Source organism: Xiphophorus couchianus, chromosome 12, assembly GCF_001444195.1.
Source record: "Xiphophorus couchianus chromosome 12, X_couchianus-1.0, whole genome shotgun sequence".
Lineage (NCBI taxonomy): Eukaryota > Metazoa > Chordata > Actinopteri > Cyprinodontiformes > Poeciliidae > Xiphophorus > Xiphophorus couchianus.
Window position 1 is genome coordinate 8,533,622 of NC_040239.1, and position 19,009 is coordinate 8,552,630.

At 36.8% G+C, this 19,009-nt stretch overlaps 1 protein-coding gene across 1 annotated transcript; it reads right to left on the bottom strand.

Moving 5' to 3' along the window:
* Nucleotides 1–216: 216 nt before the first annotated feature.
* Nucleotides 217–18,428, bottom strand: mccc2 (methylcrotonyl-CoA carboxylase subunit 2). The gene is made up of 17 exons (XM_028034426.1): nucleotides 18,211–18,428; nucleotides 16,816–16,882; nucleotides 16,142–16,226; nucleotides 15,883–15,984; nucleotides 15,607–15,734; nucleotides 15,266–15,378; nucleotides 13,208–13,321; nucleotides 10,553–10,617; nucleotides 10,199–10,298; nucleotides 10,013–10,108; nucleotides 8,778–8,850; nucleotides 8,599–8,675; nucleotides 6,844–6,910; nucleotides 6,599–6,755; nucleotides 4,396–4,510; nucleotides 1,939–2,024; nucleotides 217–595 (listed from the first exon to the last, which is right to left on the bottom strand). The coding sequence occupies exons 1-17, from the start codon at nucleotides 18,340–18,342 to the stop codon at nucleotides 478–480; spliced, it is 1,695 nt and encodes a 564-aa protein (XP_027890227.1). The 5' UTR covers nucleotides 18,343–18,428; the 3' UTR covers nucleotides 217–477.
* Nucleotides 18,429–19,009: the final 581 nt, after the last annotated feature.

Below are 19,009 nucleotides of genomic sequence, written 5' to 3' on the forward strand. Positions count from 1 at the left end.
TGATACCATATACGTACATATATATCTTGATGACTTTACCCTCATTTCCTCTTTTGCTCAATCAAAAGCATTGAATAAGGAGTTCAGAAAGCCAGAAAAAAAAAAAAACCCTTTGGGTCTCACTAAACAAGGTATAGTGTATTATTTTTGGCTAAATAGTGCCCCCTAATGAGGAAATGTCTCATTGCACTATTAAGAGGTCAAAACAATTAAAACTTTACGTTTTCAGCTCTTTAATGTTCATTTAAAGTATGTGATAAAAACATAATTCAACCAAGAAAAATGTTTCAAAGAAGAGTTGTTTGTACAGTGGAATAGTAACACTTAAGGCACAACTTCATTGTGGAAATGATCCACAATGAGAACTACTTACATCCTCAATTCCTCCAAAGTCTGATCCCTCTTGAAATCTGTTTTCCACACTTTACAATCTATGCTACAAAGAGATGTCTATTTACAGCATAAACTACATGAAAGTTACATCCGGAACACTCCAAAGTGGGTCTTCTTTATTGGTGCATTTAGCGCTGCGCTGAGGCTCAGTCCCAGAACCAGACGAGTGTCTGCAGGATCAATGATCCCATCATCCCACAATCTGTAAAAATAAAGAATCTTACATTGTTGGCCATTTCTCATACATCAGGGGTGTCCAAAGTCGGTCCTCGAGGGCCGGGATCCTGCACGTTTTAGTTCTCTCCCTGGTAGTACCACCAACCTTTTCAGCATGTTAGTGTTCTTCTTAGGCCTTCTAACGAGCCATCATTGATCCAGGTGCGTTAAACCAGGGAGAAAACTAAAAAATGCAGGATGCCGGCCCTCGAGGACCGACTTTGGGCACCCCTGTCATACATGCAGAGGGGTTACTGATTTTCTAATTCAGTCAAACTCATTACCATATTAATTCCTCAAAATAATTTTCTCAAAAATTGAGTGGTCCCCCCACCTATTACTTTTGATCAAAATTACTAGTTTTAAAGATAGTTGCCCTAAGCAATTATAGTTATTCATAGCCAAAACTTGGATCTTACAGAACAACAAAGTCCAGGCTTTCCCTCAGGCTGAGCCAGGGGTGGGCAATCCTGGTCCTCGAGGGCCGGTGTCCTGCAACTCTTAGATGTCTCCCTGGTCCAACATATTTGAATCCAACAGCTGAATCACCTCCTAAGTGCAGTCAGGTTCTCCAGAGTCCTGCTAATGACCTCATTATTTGACTCAGGTGTGTTGAAGTAGAGATGCATCTAAAGCTTGCAGGAGACCGGCCCTCGAGGCCTGGAGTTGCCCACCCCTGGGCTGAGCCAATACCAACCAATCAGTCTGAACCAAATGTTCTTAATCCTATTGATCTCAACATAGTGCTTACTGCAAACTGATTTGTGTGTTGTTGTTTTTTTTTACTGGGGCTTTGTTAGCATCAGACAGCATCAGATTGAAACAAAGAGCGTAAAATACAAGGCTTGTTCACCTTCCTAAAAAAAACATTTAAAGAACAGACATGTTCAAAAGTTATATTAAATCTGCCCATTTCATAACATATGTATTGATTCAAATAACAAAACTTCTTTTGATAAGCTCCAGTCTCACATGCACACTGATCAATACCCACAGGACTAAATAAAAAGTAATTGGAAAAAAAGCAACAGGAGCCTTAATGGAAATAAAACAAATCCTTGCATCACTTCTCATGTATTAACAGACTGTCTTGCTTGGGTCCAGGATAAAACAGAATTCCAAGTACTGAAAACATTTAAAAATAAAGAAAGAAAAGCAAGGCAGTTCTGTCGAATATCATCATAGCTTCAACAACACCTGTCTCGCCAACATTATTTGAATACTTCAATTTCCAAACAAAAAGAAATAAATGGAGACATAGTGGAGTACATGGTTCTTTTTCAGTACACTCCTGCCTTATAAATGTGATGTGCCCTGACCAAATCTCACCTGGCACTGGAGTAATATGGACTGCCTTCCTCTTCAAACCGACGGACAATTGGTTCCTTCATGGCAGCCTCTTGTTCAGCTGTGAACTGTGAATAAATTGTGAGAACAGAACAGGGCAATGAAGGCCCCGGCTGGAGGCATTTCAAAGGTTGGTCTGAATTATTGAAGGTGAAGATGAAATGTAAAGCTGAAAGCACACAGCCTTTCATTTGTCATGAACGATGGTCTTGTCCGCTTGGAAATACTGAGCCAATTCTTCTAGAGAAAAAAAAATAAAATAATGAAAAACACTGAGTATACGCAACAGCTTCCCACTGCTTTTAGTTTAGCTTCAAGGATGAGAGGGGCAAGCTGTGGATCTGACAAACTTTCTAGCAAAACATTCAACTAGACTTAAAGCTAAACTTTGTAAAACATAATAAAAAATCTTCCACATATTTGGTGTTCTGCTGCACCATCACCTTATAAATTCCCAGTAGGGCTGTTGTAAATGGGGAAACAATATGGGATATTTATTGCACCTTCGTTCGTCACCCTCACTGGTAGATGAGTCAGGAATTCATCTACCAGTCATGTACCGCCACAATTATTTCCGCCACCTGTTTGTTGACACTGGGATGATATGAAATTTATTGTGCGGTTGGTCCGTAAAGTTGCACTTACACTGTAACCATCAACTACTCAGCCGCCTACCGTGTTCAGTCTAACTGCTTGCCTGTATTAATACTCCCGCAGCGCTCTTCCCACCATTTGCTTTGAACCAGCAGCTCCCGGAGGAGAAAGGCTGTCGTACTCCTGGCATCGCGCCAGTCATTTTAAGGATGCTTATTGGTCTCCCAAAAACGATGAAAACCCAAACTTGAACCCCCACGGGTCGAACTTGAAAACTGTACGTTATGCCGCTAACACTTAACATTCGTCAAAAACTCAGAGGCGGAAGTCAGAGCTACGCGTAACGCAAATAATGTCCCGGCCAGAACATGGCGCGCTAAATAATAAAACATAAATTTCCTCGAGGAATTTTAATAATCAAGGTACTCGAATCATACGAGTAATCGTTTCAGCCCTAATTCCCAGTCTTCAGCAATTTGAGATTTCCATCAAAGGTGAATTTCATAACCTTCAATGTGTGCTGATAATTATGAATTAACACCATTAAACAATAAAAGAAATTGGCATTGACACCATTTAATTTGACACTAATTAATAACTACGGGAAGAAATATGTTTTATAAAAACTCTAAATATATCTAGAACACTTTTCAGGCTGTTATTCAGATGGCAGTGAAACATTTGGACTAGTAGAGTGCTTTGCAACATTATTCAGAGTCCTTGAGTTTTATCACGGGGATTTTGAGTGATATATATATATAAACACAGAGTACTGCACTGCTGCTAATTAGAAGGAAAATGATTCATGGTTTAACACTTTTAAAAAATTGCCCATGCATTTATACCTTTCTATAGTGGCCCCTTCTTATTTGTGGTTAAGTAATCACATATGCACTGACGTTTCTGTGGAAAATCACTTGAAATTTTTGTCAGAAAATCCATTTATTCCAGAAAAAGGTTCAAGTATGGAGCTAGTAGTTTTGGATAGGGTTTTGTGATATAAAAGGGCCAACAATTTCAATCTGATTACATTTGTATATAACATTAACTTTGTAATATCCTTTTAAAATAGTCTAAACTACATCATTTTGGTGAAGTTTAGCTGCAAATTTACACCATTTGTATTAAGAGGCACTAATAAAAACAACCATAAACCCTGTGGATACCTGACAGACTTTAAAGAAATTATGCTCCATTGGGACAAATCTCTCTTGCTTTTTTATTAAATATCTGTGAATGTTACAGACATTCACTTACTTTAAAGACACTGCAAACACATAGAAATACCTTTTTTTTAATGCATTTATTTTTTGAATCATGACTGCAGATGTTTCTTCTCTTCTTTCTTATCGAAGTTTCTTGTAACGTGACAAAATGCAGATAACTTCAAAGTATATGAATACTTTAGTGAGTTTAGTCAGTTTCAACAAAACTTCTGACATTCATTTTTTCTTCACCCAGGTTCAACTAAGAGTCAGAGCTATAAAAGAACTTCACAAAATACACTCAACAGTTTAGTGTGCTATCTTTTTTCCGTTCAGATGGCTTACACATCATTAAATTGCCAGTTTCCACTGCACAGCTGTGTCATTGTGAAGCAATTAATGCACTGTTAATGCACCTATAACAGCAAACCTGAGATAATTTAATTACAGCCACTTAATGTCTGCACTGTTCTGGATAAGGCATCACAGTTTCACTTAACGCTGATATAATTTTATTCTGCTGTGATTTACTGTCACTGGAAGAAATGTGCCTTTCATAATGTTTATTCTTTTGGCAGCAAATCAACCACAGGCAATTTATGGCTGCGTAGAGAAGGGCAGATTTATGACAAGGTTTTACCTCCTTTCCTTCACGCGTCCTCTGATCTTTAGTGATGGTGGCCAGGACCGTCGCCGCCTGCTCGCCTCCCATTACAGAGATTCTTGAATTGGGCCACATGTAGAGGAATCGGGGGCTGTGAGGAAAAACAAACAATTATCAATTTAATTGGAGTCTTTTTAGTAAAATAACACCCCAAGTCATCACCTAACAAAAATTGAAAATAGTTTATTTACAAATATGTGAAACATGTTAACACCTGATTAAAAGCACAAAAAAATAGTTTATCCTAGATCTAGATGGAGTTCTTATTGCATGAAATACAAGTTTAACAAACAGCTGATATTTTAAATGTTTTGTCTTAATTAAAACATTGCATTAAGTGTATTTTCTGGATTTTAAATTAAAATAGTATTTAATTCTCAAGAAGTTGTTTTTTTAATTCCTAAAAAAAGAACTGGAGTTGTGAATTCAGCATCCCAAATCCAACATTATGTTGCAGTAAAAAATTATAAAAATGTCATAACAATTTCAGATTAAAAGAAAATGTCTTTAAGGACATGTTAGGCTGACCGGTTTTAGTCTGTTCTGTCATTCAGAAGCTGGAAACAGCTGCTGGCTGCCACAGTAATTACAGCTAGAGTGGTTGCTCCCTTGTTAAATTTTTTACGTTGCTACTGTGAGGCATTAGACGAGTGTTTTACAGTGCCACTACATTTTCAAAACCAAAAATCTTGAGTTCTAGAGTTGTGTCGGAGTTAATTTCCATGAAAACAGACTGCTGTGAGGAGGCACCAACCCATGCTGCACTGAGCTGCCTCTAGTCGGTGTGAAGTACCAAATGGGAAACACTGGCGGCTTAATGGAAACATATTTTCTGAGCTGATAAGGTGGAACAATGGTGCAAAGGAGTTTCTGAAAATAAGTATGTAACAACAAAAACAGCCTGTTTACTCAAATTTAGAGTATGTTGTTCTCATCCTACCAACTTGACATCAGAAATCAGCTGGTGTCAAATCAAATCCTCCTGCACTGACTTGCATTCATTAGTTAATTGAAATTTCAACATATTGTACAATTACACTGAAATAACAACAGTCTTGGCAGTGGACAATATTACTGAGTGAAGAGGAGTCATAATGAATTATTCTCAGCTTCAGTGATCTTTAGAAAGTGATAGCAGAGAAATGTAAGAAGGTACATCATGCTGAGACATGTCAGCAGTTCATTCATGCTGTTGTTTTGCCTTTGTAGTAAAATATTTGTAAAACCATGCTTAACGCCAACTTCTCTCCACCAAGCCCAGGTTGATGTTGGTTTGTTTGTGGCTGTATTTTGTTAGCTGAAGATGCTTGGGCAGAGCAAAAAACTGGAAGTGCATCCATGAACATTTAGCAGTGTGAGACCTGTCAGATTTAGTTGGAAGAGTTGCATGGTTCATTTTCTTCATGTGATGTTTGTGGTCCTCTTGGTAGCAAGGAACAAGTTTTTTTAGTTTGTATATTTCATTTTAATAGATTTATAAAATTTGATTTGGTTTGATTTTGGTTTCTGATTCATAAAACTTTTCTTTGTAGATGACAATGTATTGTTTTCAAAATTTAGTTTTGATCTATTATTGAGTTTATTAAAAAATAAATTATTTTTGCATTACCTTTTTGTTTCTGGTCTTCATTAATCTTTGTATTGATTATAATTTTTTCTTTTTTAAATCTCAATCGTCCAAGAATTGTACATGAAGGTCAACACTTCAAAAACAATGGATCTTTATGATACTAAAAATGTTACATAAAGTCCACTGTGTATGTAGAATGTCAATGATTGCTGATAAACTTATGATTTGTAGAAAATCTACTTAGCAGATATGAAATTATATTACTATAATCTCCAGTTATCTTACTTTTTTCTTGATGGTTTTCTAAGATGAAATAATTAACAGCTAGGTGCAACATTAACAAAAAAATAAATAAATAGCAAAACCTGAAGGTCTTGTCAAATACAGAAAATAATAAAGCAAACCATAACTGTGGCGAAAACGTAGTTGACTGAAAATGTCTTTGGCCTTTAAGTGAAGAAGGTCTTTGTTCATAAGAAAGGAACATTTCCACTTATATGTAAATGAGGCATTGTGAATATGAAACCAGTACAAGAAAGGGAAATTTTTTTTAGATTTTTTGCTACTGTATCAAATCACCCAACCCAACAGCAAGAGACTACTTTATACCTGTACGCTCTTCCACACATGCCGTAATTGCCTGCACCGTAGGAGCCTCCAATGATAACTGTTATCTTTGGCACCTTGGCACAGGCAACAGCAGTGACCATCTTTGCTCCATCTTTGGCAATACCTCCGGCTTCATACTCTCTTCCCACCATGAACCCTTAGGACAAAGATAAAAAAAAAGAAGAATGGTTTATCACTGCAAAACAGCACAATATTCCAAAAGAGGAGGAAAAATTTGCACCAACCTGTTATGTTTTGAAGGAAGATCAGAGGAATGTGTCTTTGGCAGCATAATTCGATGAAATGGGTTCCCTGAATGGAAATCAATTTTTTAGTTATTACTAACAGTAGAGCTGCCAAGAGGTAAAATCTCAGCAATGTATCTTCATTACATTAAGATAAAAGTCTTGGCATCTCAAGGGACAAATAAGTACATAGGTTTCAAATAAGATGCTGCTTCAAATATAACTGTACATCTCAAACAATAAATAAAGTCCAAGGATGGATGGGCACACAAAAAAAATATTTTCAGGTATTATCTGAACAATAGCCCTTCTAAAACTGACCAGTCTGCATCACAACCCCTTTACTAAGGTTTAAAGATACATCTTTCTAGTCACAATTTCAGACATTTCCAGACTGAAAAGTCTGTTCTCTCCCCCTACTTATCATTTTTTAAAAATTATTACATATAGATGGACATATAGATAATGAATGAAGGGATGGAGAGATGAATAAATAGGTGGATTAATTGAGGGATGGATAAACCAGACAGACAGATGGACACAAAGGCGGTGCATCTTGTCTTTACTTAGTAGTTTTCTTGAAATCATCCCTGAAAACTGAGCTACTAGCATCACTTTTAAGTTCATATTCTTCTATATTTGACATATAAATAGTTCAAACTGAAAAAAGTTGCACTAGTAAGGAAGTATTTTGGAGGAGAATTTACTAGTATTTGGTCGGTTCAAATTAAGAATTAAAGGCTAATGCAAAACACAGAAGAACTAGAAGCTTCTTAAGAGCCAAACAAAATATAAGGCTGTGCTGTCATTATTTTAAACACTAATGCTTTATTTGGGGTAATGTTTTAAGAACTTATTTTTGTAAGGGAGATTTCTTTGCAATAAAAATTGCAAACAACTTGTAAAAAGGAATAAAAAGCAGACAATTAGAAGTAGTTATGTGGTAAGTCTTTGCCAAAGATCATCTTTCTATCGGTATTACTTCTCTTTCTTTGCACAAATACCTGACAGATATGCTTTTCAATCACCCAACACCTTGTATAATTGAAGCCCAGGCCTGTTTAAAGCAATGGCAGTGTGTCTCATAAATGAATCTTGAAAACCAGGTGATGTATTGATTTTTGTTGAATATGCTCTCCAAGCATGCCTTCTCCACACGAACCACTGTCGGCCCTTTTTTGACAGTAATTACTCCGATGAGACAGCCTGTCTCGAGGAGACCCGACAGAAAGAAATAGAATCAAGAAAATCTCTTTTTTCCCCAAGTTAAGCCTGTAATCTAATTTAAAACCTGTTTGAAAAAAAACCACATTGGAGTATTATAACAGATTTGACTCATCTTTTTTTAATCCTGCCGTGAAGTTCAGCTCTGCTCAAAGCAAATTGGCTTGCAAGTTAACTGAATCATACAAAATGACAATTATGATTGTCCTGTGGTTTCAAACTCTAATGCTATTATAATAGCCTTTTTAGAGGACTTATTGGAAGACGAGTGGAATTTAAAAGGTTACTTTATGAGAGAAACTCTGCAGCTCGACAGTGAAGGGTCAATGCAAAGCACTTATGAATGCCAAAGCTTCTGCAATGCAAGCGAAACATACAAGCATTCTTTGTGAGCAGCGAATCTCTGAGGTCAGCCTGAACCACTTCAGGATTGTGCTTTAAGACCTTGACATTTTCAGGGTGCATAAATGTTATATTGCTCTTTCTTCAAGGTGACACTCATATTATTTTTTAGTTCCAAAGGACAAGTACCTTTTTTGCAGACTCTGAAAACAGGACTCCATTGTTGCCAATAATTCCAACAGGGTATCCAAAGATTCTTGAGAAGCCTACAAAAGGCACAAATTAGATATTGAAAGGTGAGGCTGACAGCAAAACAAAGAAAAAAAAATTTGTACTGTAGAAATTGAAAACAATACCAGCCTGTATACCTGTAACAAGTGTGTCTCCATAAAATGCCTTGAACTCATCAAATTTACTGCCGTCCACAATTCTGGCAATAACCTGCAAACGAATGAATGTGTCAGCTCATAGAGGTGTGTAACAAAATGTCAGAAAACAAGGCCCTGAGGCAGAAAATCGAGCTGCATTGGGCAATAATGTCACAAATTTTATGTAACCTGCTTTATTAAAGTGATTTGGCTGCATGCTGTGTTGGGCTGCCTGTTCCTGATAAAAAAACAAGAGCCCTGTAAATAAAAAGGAGCAGCTGGTTGTTCCCGATATCTAAACAGACCGCCAATGCTGCTCTACACCACAGACGCTGTGGCATTGCTTGAGTTAACAATAATTTCTGCTCCTGAGTCTACATCAAGTATCGGAGCCTCAGGAGAAGCCAGAGAAGGAAAACAGCGTGACTGATACCAAGCAGCCATAATCAACTGAAAACCTGCACATGACATCTCAACACTGTTCACTCTGAGCCTTTAAAGCCATGTCTGTGTGGCTTTATGAAGCTTAGGTTTAGTGCTGAAATGAGAAATCAGATTAATCGTAATTAATCAATTTTTGAAATAATACAGTAATCAAATAATTGTTAACTGCAGAATACAGACTAGTAATTAAGCCAAAACTGTACAAAAATTTATAAATTTTGCAGTTAAGATAAAAAGAAAATCTTCTTTGTCTATAAATATGTTCTACCCAGAACTCCTCAAGTGAAAGAAATAGTTTCACTCAGTTCAAGTTCTGTAAAAAAAAAACAACAAAGAAAGAAAAACAAAACCTTAAAATGTATTTCCAACATTGTATAAAAAGGCTTAAGTGGTAAACAAAAAATCTACAGAATGTGCCATGTTGTTTTCATCATATTAATTGTCAGAATAAAGAATAGAATAATTGATTCCTAAAATAATTGTTAAGTGCAGCAATATTTAAGTTTAAATACATACTAGTGTGTGGTGGTTATAATTTATTGTATTTCTTCCCTTTAATTAAATTGAAATCTATTCAGACTCAAGTAATATCTAATTAGCATTCGGAGAGGAGCTCTGGAATGATTTTTACTTCATTATGTATTCCCATGTAAGAACTCAAAAACAAAGAATACCTATCTCACAGTCAAACACATGAAAGATAAATCATCACATCAAAGATCATCTTTTCTGGAGTGTAGTCATTAAGCTCACCCCCCTTGATCAGGTTTGACAAGTAGCCGGGCAATTACCTCTCTGACATCAAAGTTGCGTTTCAAGTTATCTCCAACTATCCCATAAAGCTCATCTGAGGGAAAAAGGGGGGCTTCGGTGGGTTCTACAGTAACCTGAAAAAACAAAGTTGACACAGATGTAATAGGCAGTTCAGGCACAATTAGGTGACCATAATTAGCAATTAGACTAATCATTGGATTGACCTCAATGTTCTTCCTGTAGTTGAGACTTCGGACCGTCTTCCGAGCTAAATGGAGTGCGTGGTTGTCATCTAAAGCGTAGTGGTCTGTCACGCCTGATTTTCTATGAAATTGGAAACAAATCAATCACAATGGAGCTATTATAGAATATAAATCAGTGGTTAAGAAATGATCATGAAGATGAGAGAAGGTGAAATATACCGCCGTCCATGCAATCCCATTTGTTTTTGCCATCAAATAATTTCAATCAGGGAACAGAACACTAACACTAAGCTGAAATTAGAAATTGCATCTCTGGAATATGTGCAGTGGCTAAAACAATGTTAACTAATGTAACTGCAAATGCTGCATTCATACTTGCAGTGCAGATCAGCACCACCAAGATCTTCTGCAGATACTTCTTCCCCAGTGGCAGCTTTCACCTATAAAAGAAGGAAGTGTTCAGAAAATTAAACAATCACAGAAATGCATTCCATCCTTCTATGCAGCCAATAGAAGGATTGCTAATTTTATAAATTAGCAATTTATAAAATTGCTAATTTTATAAATTAGCAATTTATAAAATGCTAATTCTATAAATTAAGAGATTTTAAGTTATCAAAAACACTTTGGATCGTCTTTTAGAGTTTTTCTGAATAATTTGCACAGATGCTAGTTATCCTCTCTCCCATCATCATTTGATACTTTTTCAGTATTTTGGGACAGGATCTTTTATCCATCTTGTCCATTTAAGTAAAATTACTTACAGTAATTGTACATAATCTACAAATAGTCTCAAAGAAAACGTGGTTATGCAACTCTAATGTGTAATATCCATTCACAAGAGGTTGCTCAGAGTTATTTTGGATAATAATCTGTCACATCTTATAAGATTCAACTGAATCAAGCGCAAATCAGAATAACAATTAATGGAAATTAATGGTTTAATATAAAAAGCATTCAACAAATAATATTCGATTAAATCTAACTTTTAGGACTCTCATGGTTATCTCATTACAAAGACAATACTTCACTCCCCAGGAAACCAAACTGACAGGTACAAAGTGAATAAGCCAGTAGGAAGTTGTGGTATAAAGGTTTGAACTACCCCAGAGCGTATTAGCAGCATTTATTTGGTCCATTCAGTCTTCTAACTCAAAAAGCAAACAGTACCAAGGTCATGCTTGCAGAGGCATGCCCAACAGATGCAGAATATATGGGCAACTTGCACAACGCTGCATTCATTATGACTCCTATAACACAGCAGGTGTTAAAGTTACTGAGAGAAATGAAAAACAATTTCCTCACAGCGTGCTTCAGGTCTTAACAGATGAAGTATCATTTTCCATAACTGCAAAACAACACCGCACTATCAGACTGAAAAATATTCGGGATGCTTTAAGGGCACAGGCACAGATAGGAAAGGACATTTTCTTAAAGGTTTCACTTAAAAGTCTTTGATAAACTTAGATGAATGTAGTAGAACACAGGTGTCAAACTCCAGTCCTCAAAGGCTGACGTCCTGCAGTTTTTAGATACACCACAAGTACAAAACACTGGAATGAAATGGCTTAATTACCTCCTCCTTGTGTAGATAAGTTCTCCAGAGCCTTGCTAATGACCTAATTATTCTATTCAGGTGTGGTGCAGGGGAGGCACATCTAAAAGTTGCAGGACACCAGCCCTTGAGAACTGGAGTTTGCCACTCCTGTAGTAGAGTATACCTTTACACTGTTCTATCAACTCCAACTCCAACATACCCTCTAATTCTCTACATTCTGGAAAAAAGAAATGTGTTCCCAACCTTCTCTATCTCCTATAATTTTTGCTTTACAAGTCAGTTCAACAACTCTCCAATGACGATGCCTCTTATGTGCCTATGGTATTCATTTATAACAGAATTTTTTGGTTGCTGGACATTTCTCTCCTTCGCCATTGCCTGCCTTTGCAATGTTGCTTATTTCATATCAGTCTGCTAAAATGGGACATTTTGTACGGAACATGCATCAATTTGTACCGGTGAGTCCAGAGCAGCAATGACACTGGATCTCTTGGAAGCAATAATTTAAAGGATATTTCATTTCAAATGTCATGCAGTCACACTCTGTATATTAATAATACATTTGATCCAATTGAATAGACTAACTGCACTTAATAGGACCACCTAATGTATATTTCTGGTGCCTGAAATGCTAAAGCCCAAGAAATGTGGTGAAGTAAAATGTAAAAAAAAAAGGTAAGAAATGTGGGTGGTGATAAAAAATATCATCTTCAGCATCACAATTATATATTTTACTCCATCATTATCTGTTTATTGGTACAAAAAAAAGAATGCAGGGATAAATTAGAAATCTGTAGGAATGAGATGTTGATACAAATTCACCCAGAAATGATCTTATACACTATGTTTGGTTTTATAACAACAGTCAGGATAACTTCCTTTTTTCACATAGGATCTTAGGCTACCTAAGATTATTTTTGATTATTGATCATTTTTGCTCATATCCAACCCATATCTGACTTCTTCATGGTTGTCTGTACGGCCCAAACACAATCTTTTCACCTCCAAAAAAAAAAAAACTGATTTGTATCACTTCCATGTAATGTACATGCAAAAAATATCTGATTTCAGCAAAAGATCAGAATTGAGCATAACAAGCTGCTTTTAGGAGATGGTAAATATTTCACATTAACTGCATGTATCAAGCAACTCATCTCAGTGAGAATGGTGTAATCTATAAATTTGTTATTATGGGAATCTTATTCTAAATACATGCAATACATTTCACTAAAAATGGCCAACCAGCATGGCTATGCAGAAGGTTTTTGCTGCACAAGTCTTTTTTTCTAGTAAATTAAACTGGTGTGCACACTCTCGCTAGTTCCAGTTTTGTGAATGCAAAAGCTGCTCAATCATTCTGTCCAGCTGGTGTGGGAATTACAAAATCAAATGTAATGCAATGAGAGGATGCAACAATTCACATAGTTCATCTCATGTTTGCAAAACGGAAAGGAAATGAAAAATTTTCCAACCAGAGGAGGTCCTCCGAGAAAAATTGTTCCTTGCTTTCGCACAATGATGCTTTCGTCTGCCATTGCTGGCACATATGCTCCTCCAGCCGTGCACGAGCCCATCACAACAGCAATCTAAAAAGAAATAGAAAGTTAAATCTTCACCAAAGCATTTCTAATACAGAAACATCCCTTCCAGCTTGTTTGAAGTACAATAATAAAACAAAAACACTGGAAAATTGTTGACTCATTATTTTGATACTCTTCATCGATGGCATCATTTCTCTCTATGAAAGTTTCACTTAGTAGTGCTCTATTAAAATGTGATATATCACAAAAATAATTCACAACACATTGCTTTGGTTTTAAACTCTAAAACCAAAATAATGTCTTCCAAAAAAGTTCTGATTTCACAGCTTTGACTCAACTTTTTTGGGGATGCAACATCAAACTTTTAGTCTTCCAAAGTTTAACGACAAATGCACATAATTTTTCACACACTTTTTAACTTTCAGCAGGCAAAAAATATAAAAAAAGAAAAAAAGCTGATAATGTGTAACTGTGATTAATCTTTTCTTTCTCCACATTTTTCTCGTTTGAAAATATTTATAAGAAGCCAGTAAAGAAAGCAAAATCACTGCCTTACTATGCAAATCGAAAAAAAGACTTTATAAAAATCGTTCCTAAGAGCATGAAAAAAATCTTGGGAGCACATATTTTAAACTTACATGACAGAAAAAGAGTCTTGAAAATATTATTAGGGGATGAAAAACAAAACTCCCAGAATGAAAAGTGAAATCTGAAATGGTTGTAGACACTGTTGATGAGTGACCATTCAGAACGGTGACTCAAACATTCAATGGTTCTCTTTAATGGGTTCGGTGAAAAGAGCTGAATTCAATAACTGAAAAGCTATTGCTGAGCTTAGTGCTGCTGTTTTGGGAAAAAAAATGCTGCCTTGTTTGTTCCTCTGTTATTACATATATGTTGGACACCCTTATGCCAAAACATGGTGTTCGTTATGGACAGTCCATGATGAGCACAGCAGTCCAACAACAGAACACCGCTTGAGTTCAGATCGGGGGGGCGTTCCTCCCAACCACGCCCTTCCAGGTCTCACTGTCATTGCCCACGTGAGCATTGAAGTCCCCCAGCAGAACAAGGGAGTCCCCAAGAGGGGCACTCTCCAGTACTCCCTCCAAGGACTCCAGGAAGGGTGGGTAATCTGAACTGCTGTTACCCCCACCCAAAGGCGGAGGGAGGCTACCCTCTCGTTCACCGGGGTAAACCTCAACATACAGGCACCGAGATGGGGGGCAACAAGTATGCCCACTCCTGCCCGACGTCTCTCACCCTGGGCAACTCCAGAGTGGAAGTATGTCCAGCCCCTCTCAAGGAGACTGGTTCCAGAACCAGAGCCATGCGTCGAGGTGAGACCAACTATTTCTAGCCAGAACCTCTCAACCTCACACACTAGCTTAGGCTCCTTCCCCACCAGAGAGGTGACATTCCACGTCCCAAGAGCCAGCTTCTGTAACCGAGGATCGGACCGCCAGGGCTCCCTCCCTCGGCCACCACCCATCATACACTGCACCCGATCCCTTTGGCCCCTCCCACATGTGGTGAGCCCATTGGAAGAGGGACCCATGTCTCCTTTTCGGGCTGAGCCCGGCCAGCCTTGGGTAAAAGCCCGGCCACCAGGCGCTCGCCAATGTGCCCCACCACCAGGCCTGGCTCCAGAGTGGGGCCCAGGTGACCCGCGTCTGGGTGAGGGAGTACTAAGTCCATTGTTATAACTCATCATAAGGGGTCTTCAGACATACATCCATATATGTTACTTCAAAATTGTATTGCAAGACAAATTATGTTTCCTTCAGAACAACAAAAAGAAAAGTCACAATTTATCCATCTGTGCTCTAGATGCAGATACATAGACTTGTAGCAGACTGTAAACTATCATAAATGGCAACATAATGAATAGGTTTCCAACAGGATATGCAAATACGGTAAACAAAGAGAGAAGAGTGATTTCAACATTGTTAATTTTTAGCTTGTCAAATACAATATTTAAAGCCTCACCTGTGCAATTCCTTCTGAAGACATCCTGGCCTGGTTATAGAAAATACGTCCAAAGTGATCGCGGTCTGGAAAGACATCGGCCTGTCTGGGAAGATTGGCTCCTCCAGAATCCACTGAGGGGGAATTCAAACAATAAACATCTGAATATTTAGATCATCTATCAAATTTTGGAAAAACAGCACAGGTATGTCCACCTCTTGTTAGTCACCACCACCAGCAGAATTATTTTCAGAGTACAATATACAATTCTTAACCAAATAGTGGAAAAAAAGTGTTTTTGACATTTTTGTATAAGAAATTTTTATTGTTTAATTGCTATGACCCAAATCAAGAAAACATACCCAAATAGATGCATGGTAAATGGTTCTGCTGAGCAATTTCTTGTGCACGAAGGTGTTTTTTCACAGTAATTGGGTAGTATGTTCCCCCTTTCACGGTGGCATCATTTGCAACAACAACACATTCCACCCTTGGAAAAAAACAAAGCTGGTTAAATTAATCATTTGGAAACTGCACAATGTCTTGGGGCTTTTCTTATTTCATTAAACAGTCAATAAAACTATTGTGTTAATTATTTTTATTAAGAAAAATATCTACGTAAACGCTTCAGCACTCACCCTGAAACCCGTCCTATCCCAGTAATCATCCCCCCGGCAGGAACATCCTCTTTTCCATACAACTCATGTCCTGCAAACTGGGAAAATTCCAAAAAAGGAGTCCTGCAAAAACAAAAACAGAAGCTGAACACTGAACATAGCTGATTTTTAAGTGTAGATGAGAAAATGAAACCAACATAATAAAATGAAATGGTTAACTTTGTGCAAATCACGTGTGAGCCAACAATTTTAAATTTAACTAGTAGGCAGATGATAATACCCTGGATCCAGTAGTCTATCTATGCGCTCTCTTGGCAACAGCTTCCCTCGAGATGTGTGAAGTTTTCTTGCTTTTTCTCCTCCACCTTTAGTAATAACAACATATCAGATTAATAAACACTTTGTAGGTTTTTGAAGTTTCTTTCTATTGTAATATAAAAGTGAAACAAATTTTAAAAAATTTTAAAAAGTCAATTAATGTTGCTATTATTTTGTACCTAAGACAAAATTGAAGTTATTATTAAATTCAAAGTAGTTTTAGTAGAAGACTAAACACAGTTCTGCACAAGAGGTTTGGGATCAGATGAAAATGTTCTTGTTTCCTAGGAAACGTACATTAAATTAGTCTGAATAGAAGATATAGCAAGGGACCAGGTCAGGGAAAGATTAGTGTTAGTCAGTTTACAACATTTTAATGGAAATGATGAAGGTCATCTCCAATCCTTGATTTTATATGAATAAATGAATGTTTATTTCAAACAACAAAACAAATATAAAATTAATGAGATGCTCACAAAGTTTTCTTGTTTTCTTTCATTAAAAAGGAAATTTGCAAGTGATTCCAAACTTTTTTGCTCTGTACTTTGCAATACATTGTGTGAAACAAAAGTCATGCACAAACACAGGACATCTGAAGGCCTGATTTTCACCACCTGTGCTCTTCCTGGTACTCACCCAACTTGATTTTCTCTGTCCGGTTCCTCAGTTGATCTACCAAAACTTTCATTCGCTCATAATTTTCCTGTGAATGCAAGGCAAGGCAATCATATTTATATAGTATTTTCAGCCAAAGGAAACTCGAAGTGCTTATCCATAGCAGTTAAGAGCAACATACATCCAAACAGATTTAGGTTAGAAAGATTTGAAAGTAAAAAAAACAACAAAAACAAAGCAAGAATATAGTAGGCAACAACAAATCAGAAAATAAAAAGGATCTTAACCCTGTTTTAAAAAAGTTCAGGGTGGGAGCATTCCTGTACTGAACAGGAAGCTCATTTCAGATTTTTGGTGCACAAAACCGAAGGTAGCTTCAGCATGTTTTGTTCTCACTCTATGAATAGTTAATAGGTTTGATTCAGACAATCTTAAAGGTCTTAATGGTGTTAGAATTAAAGAAGATCAGAGATGTAGTCCGGGCTTTTACTTGCAAGTGTTTTGTAAACCCTTACTGAGATTTTAAACCTTTCTTTGACTAGCAAGTAGCCAGTGCAAGAACCTCAGAGCCATGCTTTTGTAAGGACTCTTGCAGTGCCATTGTGAAGCCATAAGAGGTCATGATTGAGAGGTTACTTACACACTTGGTTATTAAAGAAAATTTGCCCAGAAAGTGCAAAGCATCAAAGATATTTAACAACTAAGCACCCATATTTTTAAAAAATAAAAATATTGAATAATGTTATTCCACAATATGAATTTGGAGTTGTTTTAAGTAGTAAACACATCTCTACTTTTTTCCCGAATAAAACTGAAATAGCAAGGACATAGTGTTACCTTCAGTAAGTCCAGAACAGGCTGGACTGTTCAAGCTACTGTAGTAGATTCAAGAATAAAATGAGAGATTACTTGTTATACTGATACATCTCTAGCAATACTTTAATAAGAAAAAAGTGTCTTTTAGTGACATCTAGTGTCAGTGTTGTACCTCTACAACAAGCTGAATGTCATATTATATGAACATAAAAGAAATACTGTCATTGTAAACTAAAGAATTAATACGTGTACACATTTAAACCTCAACAATGTCTACAGATTAATTCAGCAGATAAAACACATTTTGCTTAATTTTCATCGAAACATTAAATATAAAGTATGTAATTCATGTAAATCCGAGTCCTTTTCAATTTGGGCAATTATTTTAGTAACAATGATGTTTTTAAACATAGTTTGTAGGGTTTCTGACATAAAACATTCCGTCTCTGCTACACATTACAAGCTAGTTATGCATGTTAGCAAACACTATTCCTATCTGACCACGGTGTCCAGTCTGAGTTTCATCCTCACCTGGTTTTACTCAAACATAACGTTATTTCTCCAGTTAAGCTAAAAGGCTTTAGCAACAGGCTAACCTACCTGATATTCAGAGGAATGTTTATCAGGTTGGGAGCCGAGCCGAGCGACTCTGTCAGCATAGTAAGTCCGTGTACAAGGCAGCGGTAATACTCTGCATCGAAGCAACAACGGCCTCACGGACTGTAAAAGCATTTTAAAAACTCACAAAGGGGCAAAATGTTAACTAAGCTGCTAGCTTGTTAGCTGTAATGGAGACAATCTTCTTCTGTGGTTGATGATGTAGGACGGAACGTTCTACGTCGCCACCTGCTGATAATAAAACATTTATTCAAGTTTTTATTCTGTTAAAATAAATCAATTATTTTAACAGGTATGGTAGCTACTAAATCATGTTTAGTAGCTACCATACCAAATATTTCTGGTACGACTGAAAATTAAATATTTACTTATTTCCTCCCTAAAAGTGCACATGATACTAAAGGTTAAATAATATCCAGTTTATAGAAACACTCATGTCATCTTGAATGAAAACGTCTAGAAATGAATATCAAAGAAGAATACTTTATAAAATGATGAGGGACACATTTAGATTCGTTGTAAAGAAAAAAAGAAAGCTATTAAGGGATTCTTCCAGGCTACACCTTTTTATCTCTTCTTTGTCTCTTTGAGGAAACTTATGTAAATAACTACAATATCAGATTTATCTTTGGGATTAATGAAATATGGAACTGAAGACTTTATGGCTTAATTTATTGAACTGTTCACTGGAGAGGAATGTGGTTTGACGCTCTTCTTCTTCTTCTTCTTCTTCTTCTTCTTCATAATGTATTGTGCACCATTTCCGATCAGGGAGACCTAA

What these genes read in the sequence shown, in the direction of transcription:
- mccc2 (XM_028034426.1), bottom strand. Translation starts at nt 18,342, where the DNA reads ATGCTTTTACAGTCCGTGAGGCCGTTGTTGCTTCGATGCAGAGTATTA. An exon ending in GCAACTTTGATGTCAGAGAG is followed by an intron (nt 8,851 to 10,012) that starts GTAATTGCCCGG and finishes ATTCGTTTGCAG; the next exon opens with GTTATTGCCAGAATTGTGGA. An exon ending in ATGTGTGGAAGAGCGTACAG is followed by an intron (nt 4,511 to 6,598) that starts GTATAAAGTAGT and finishes TTTTCCTCACAG; the next exon opens with CCCCCGATTCCTCTACATGT.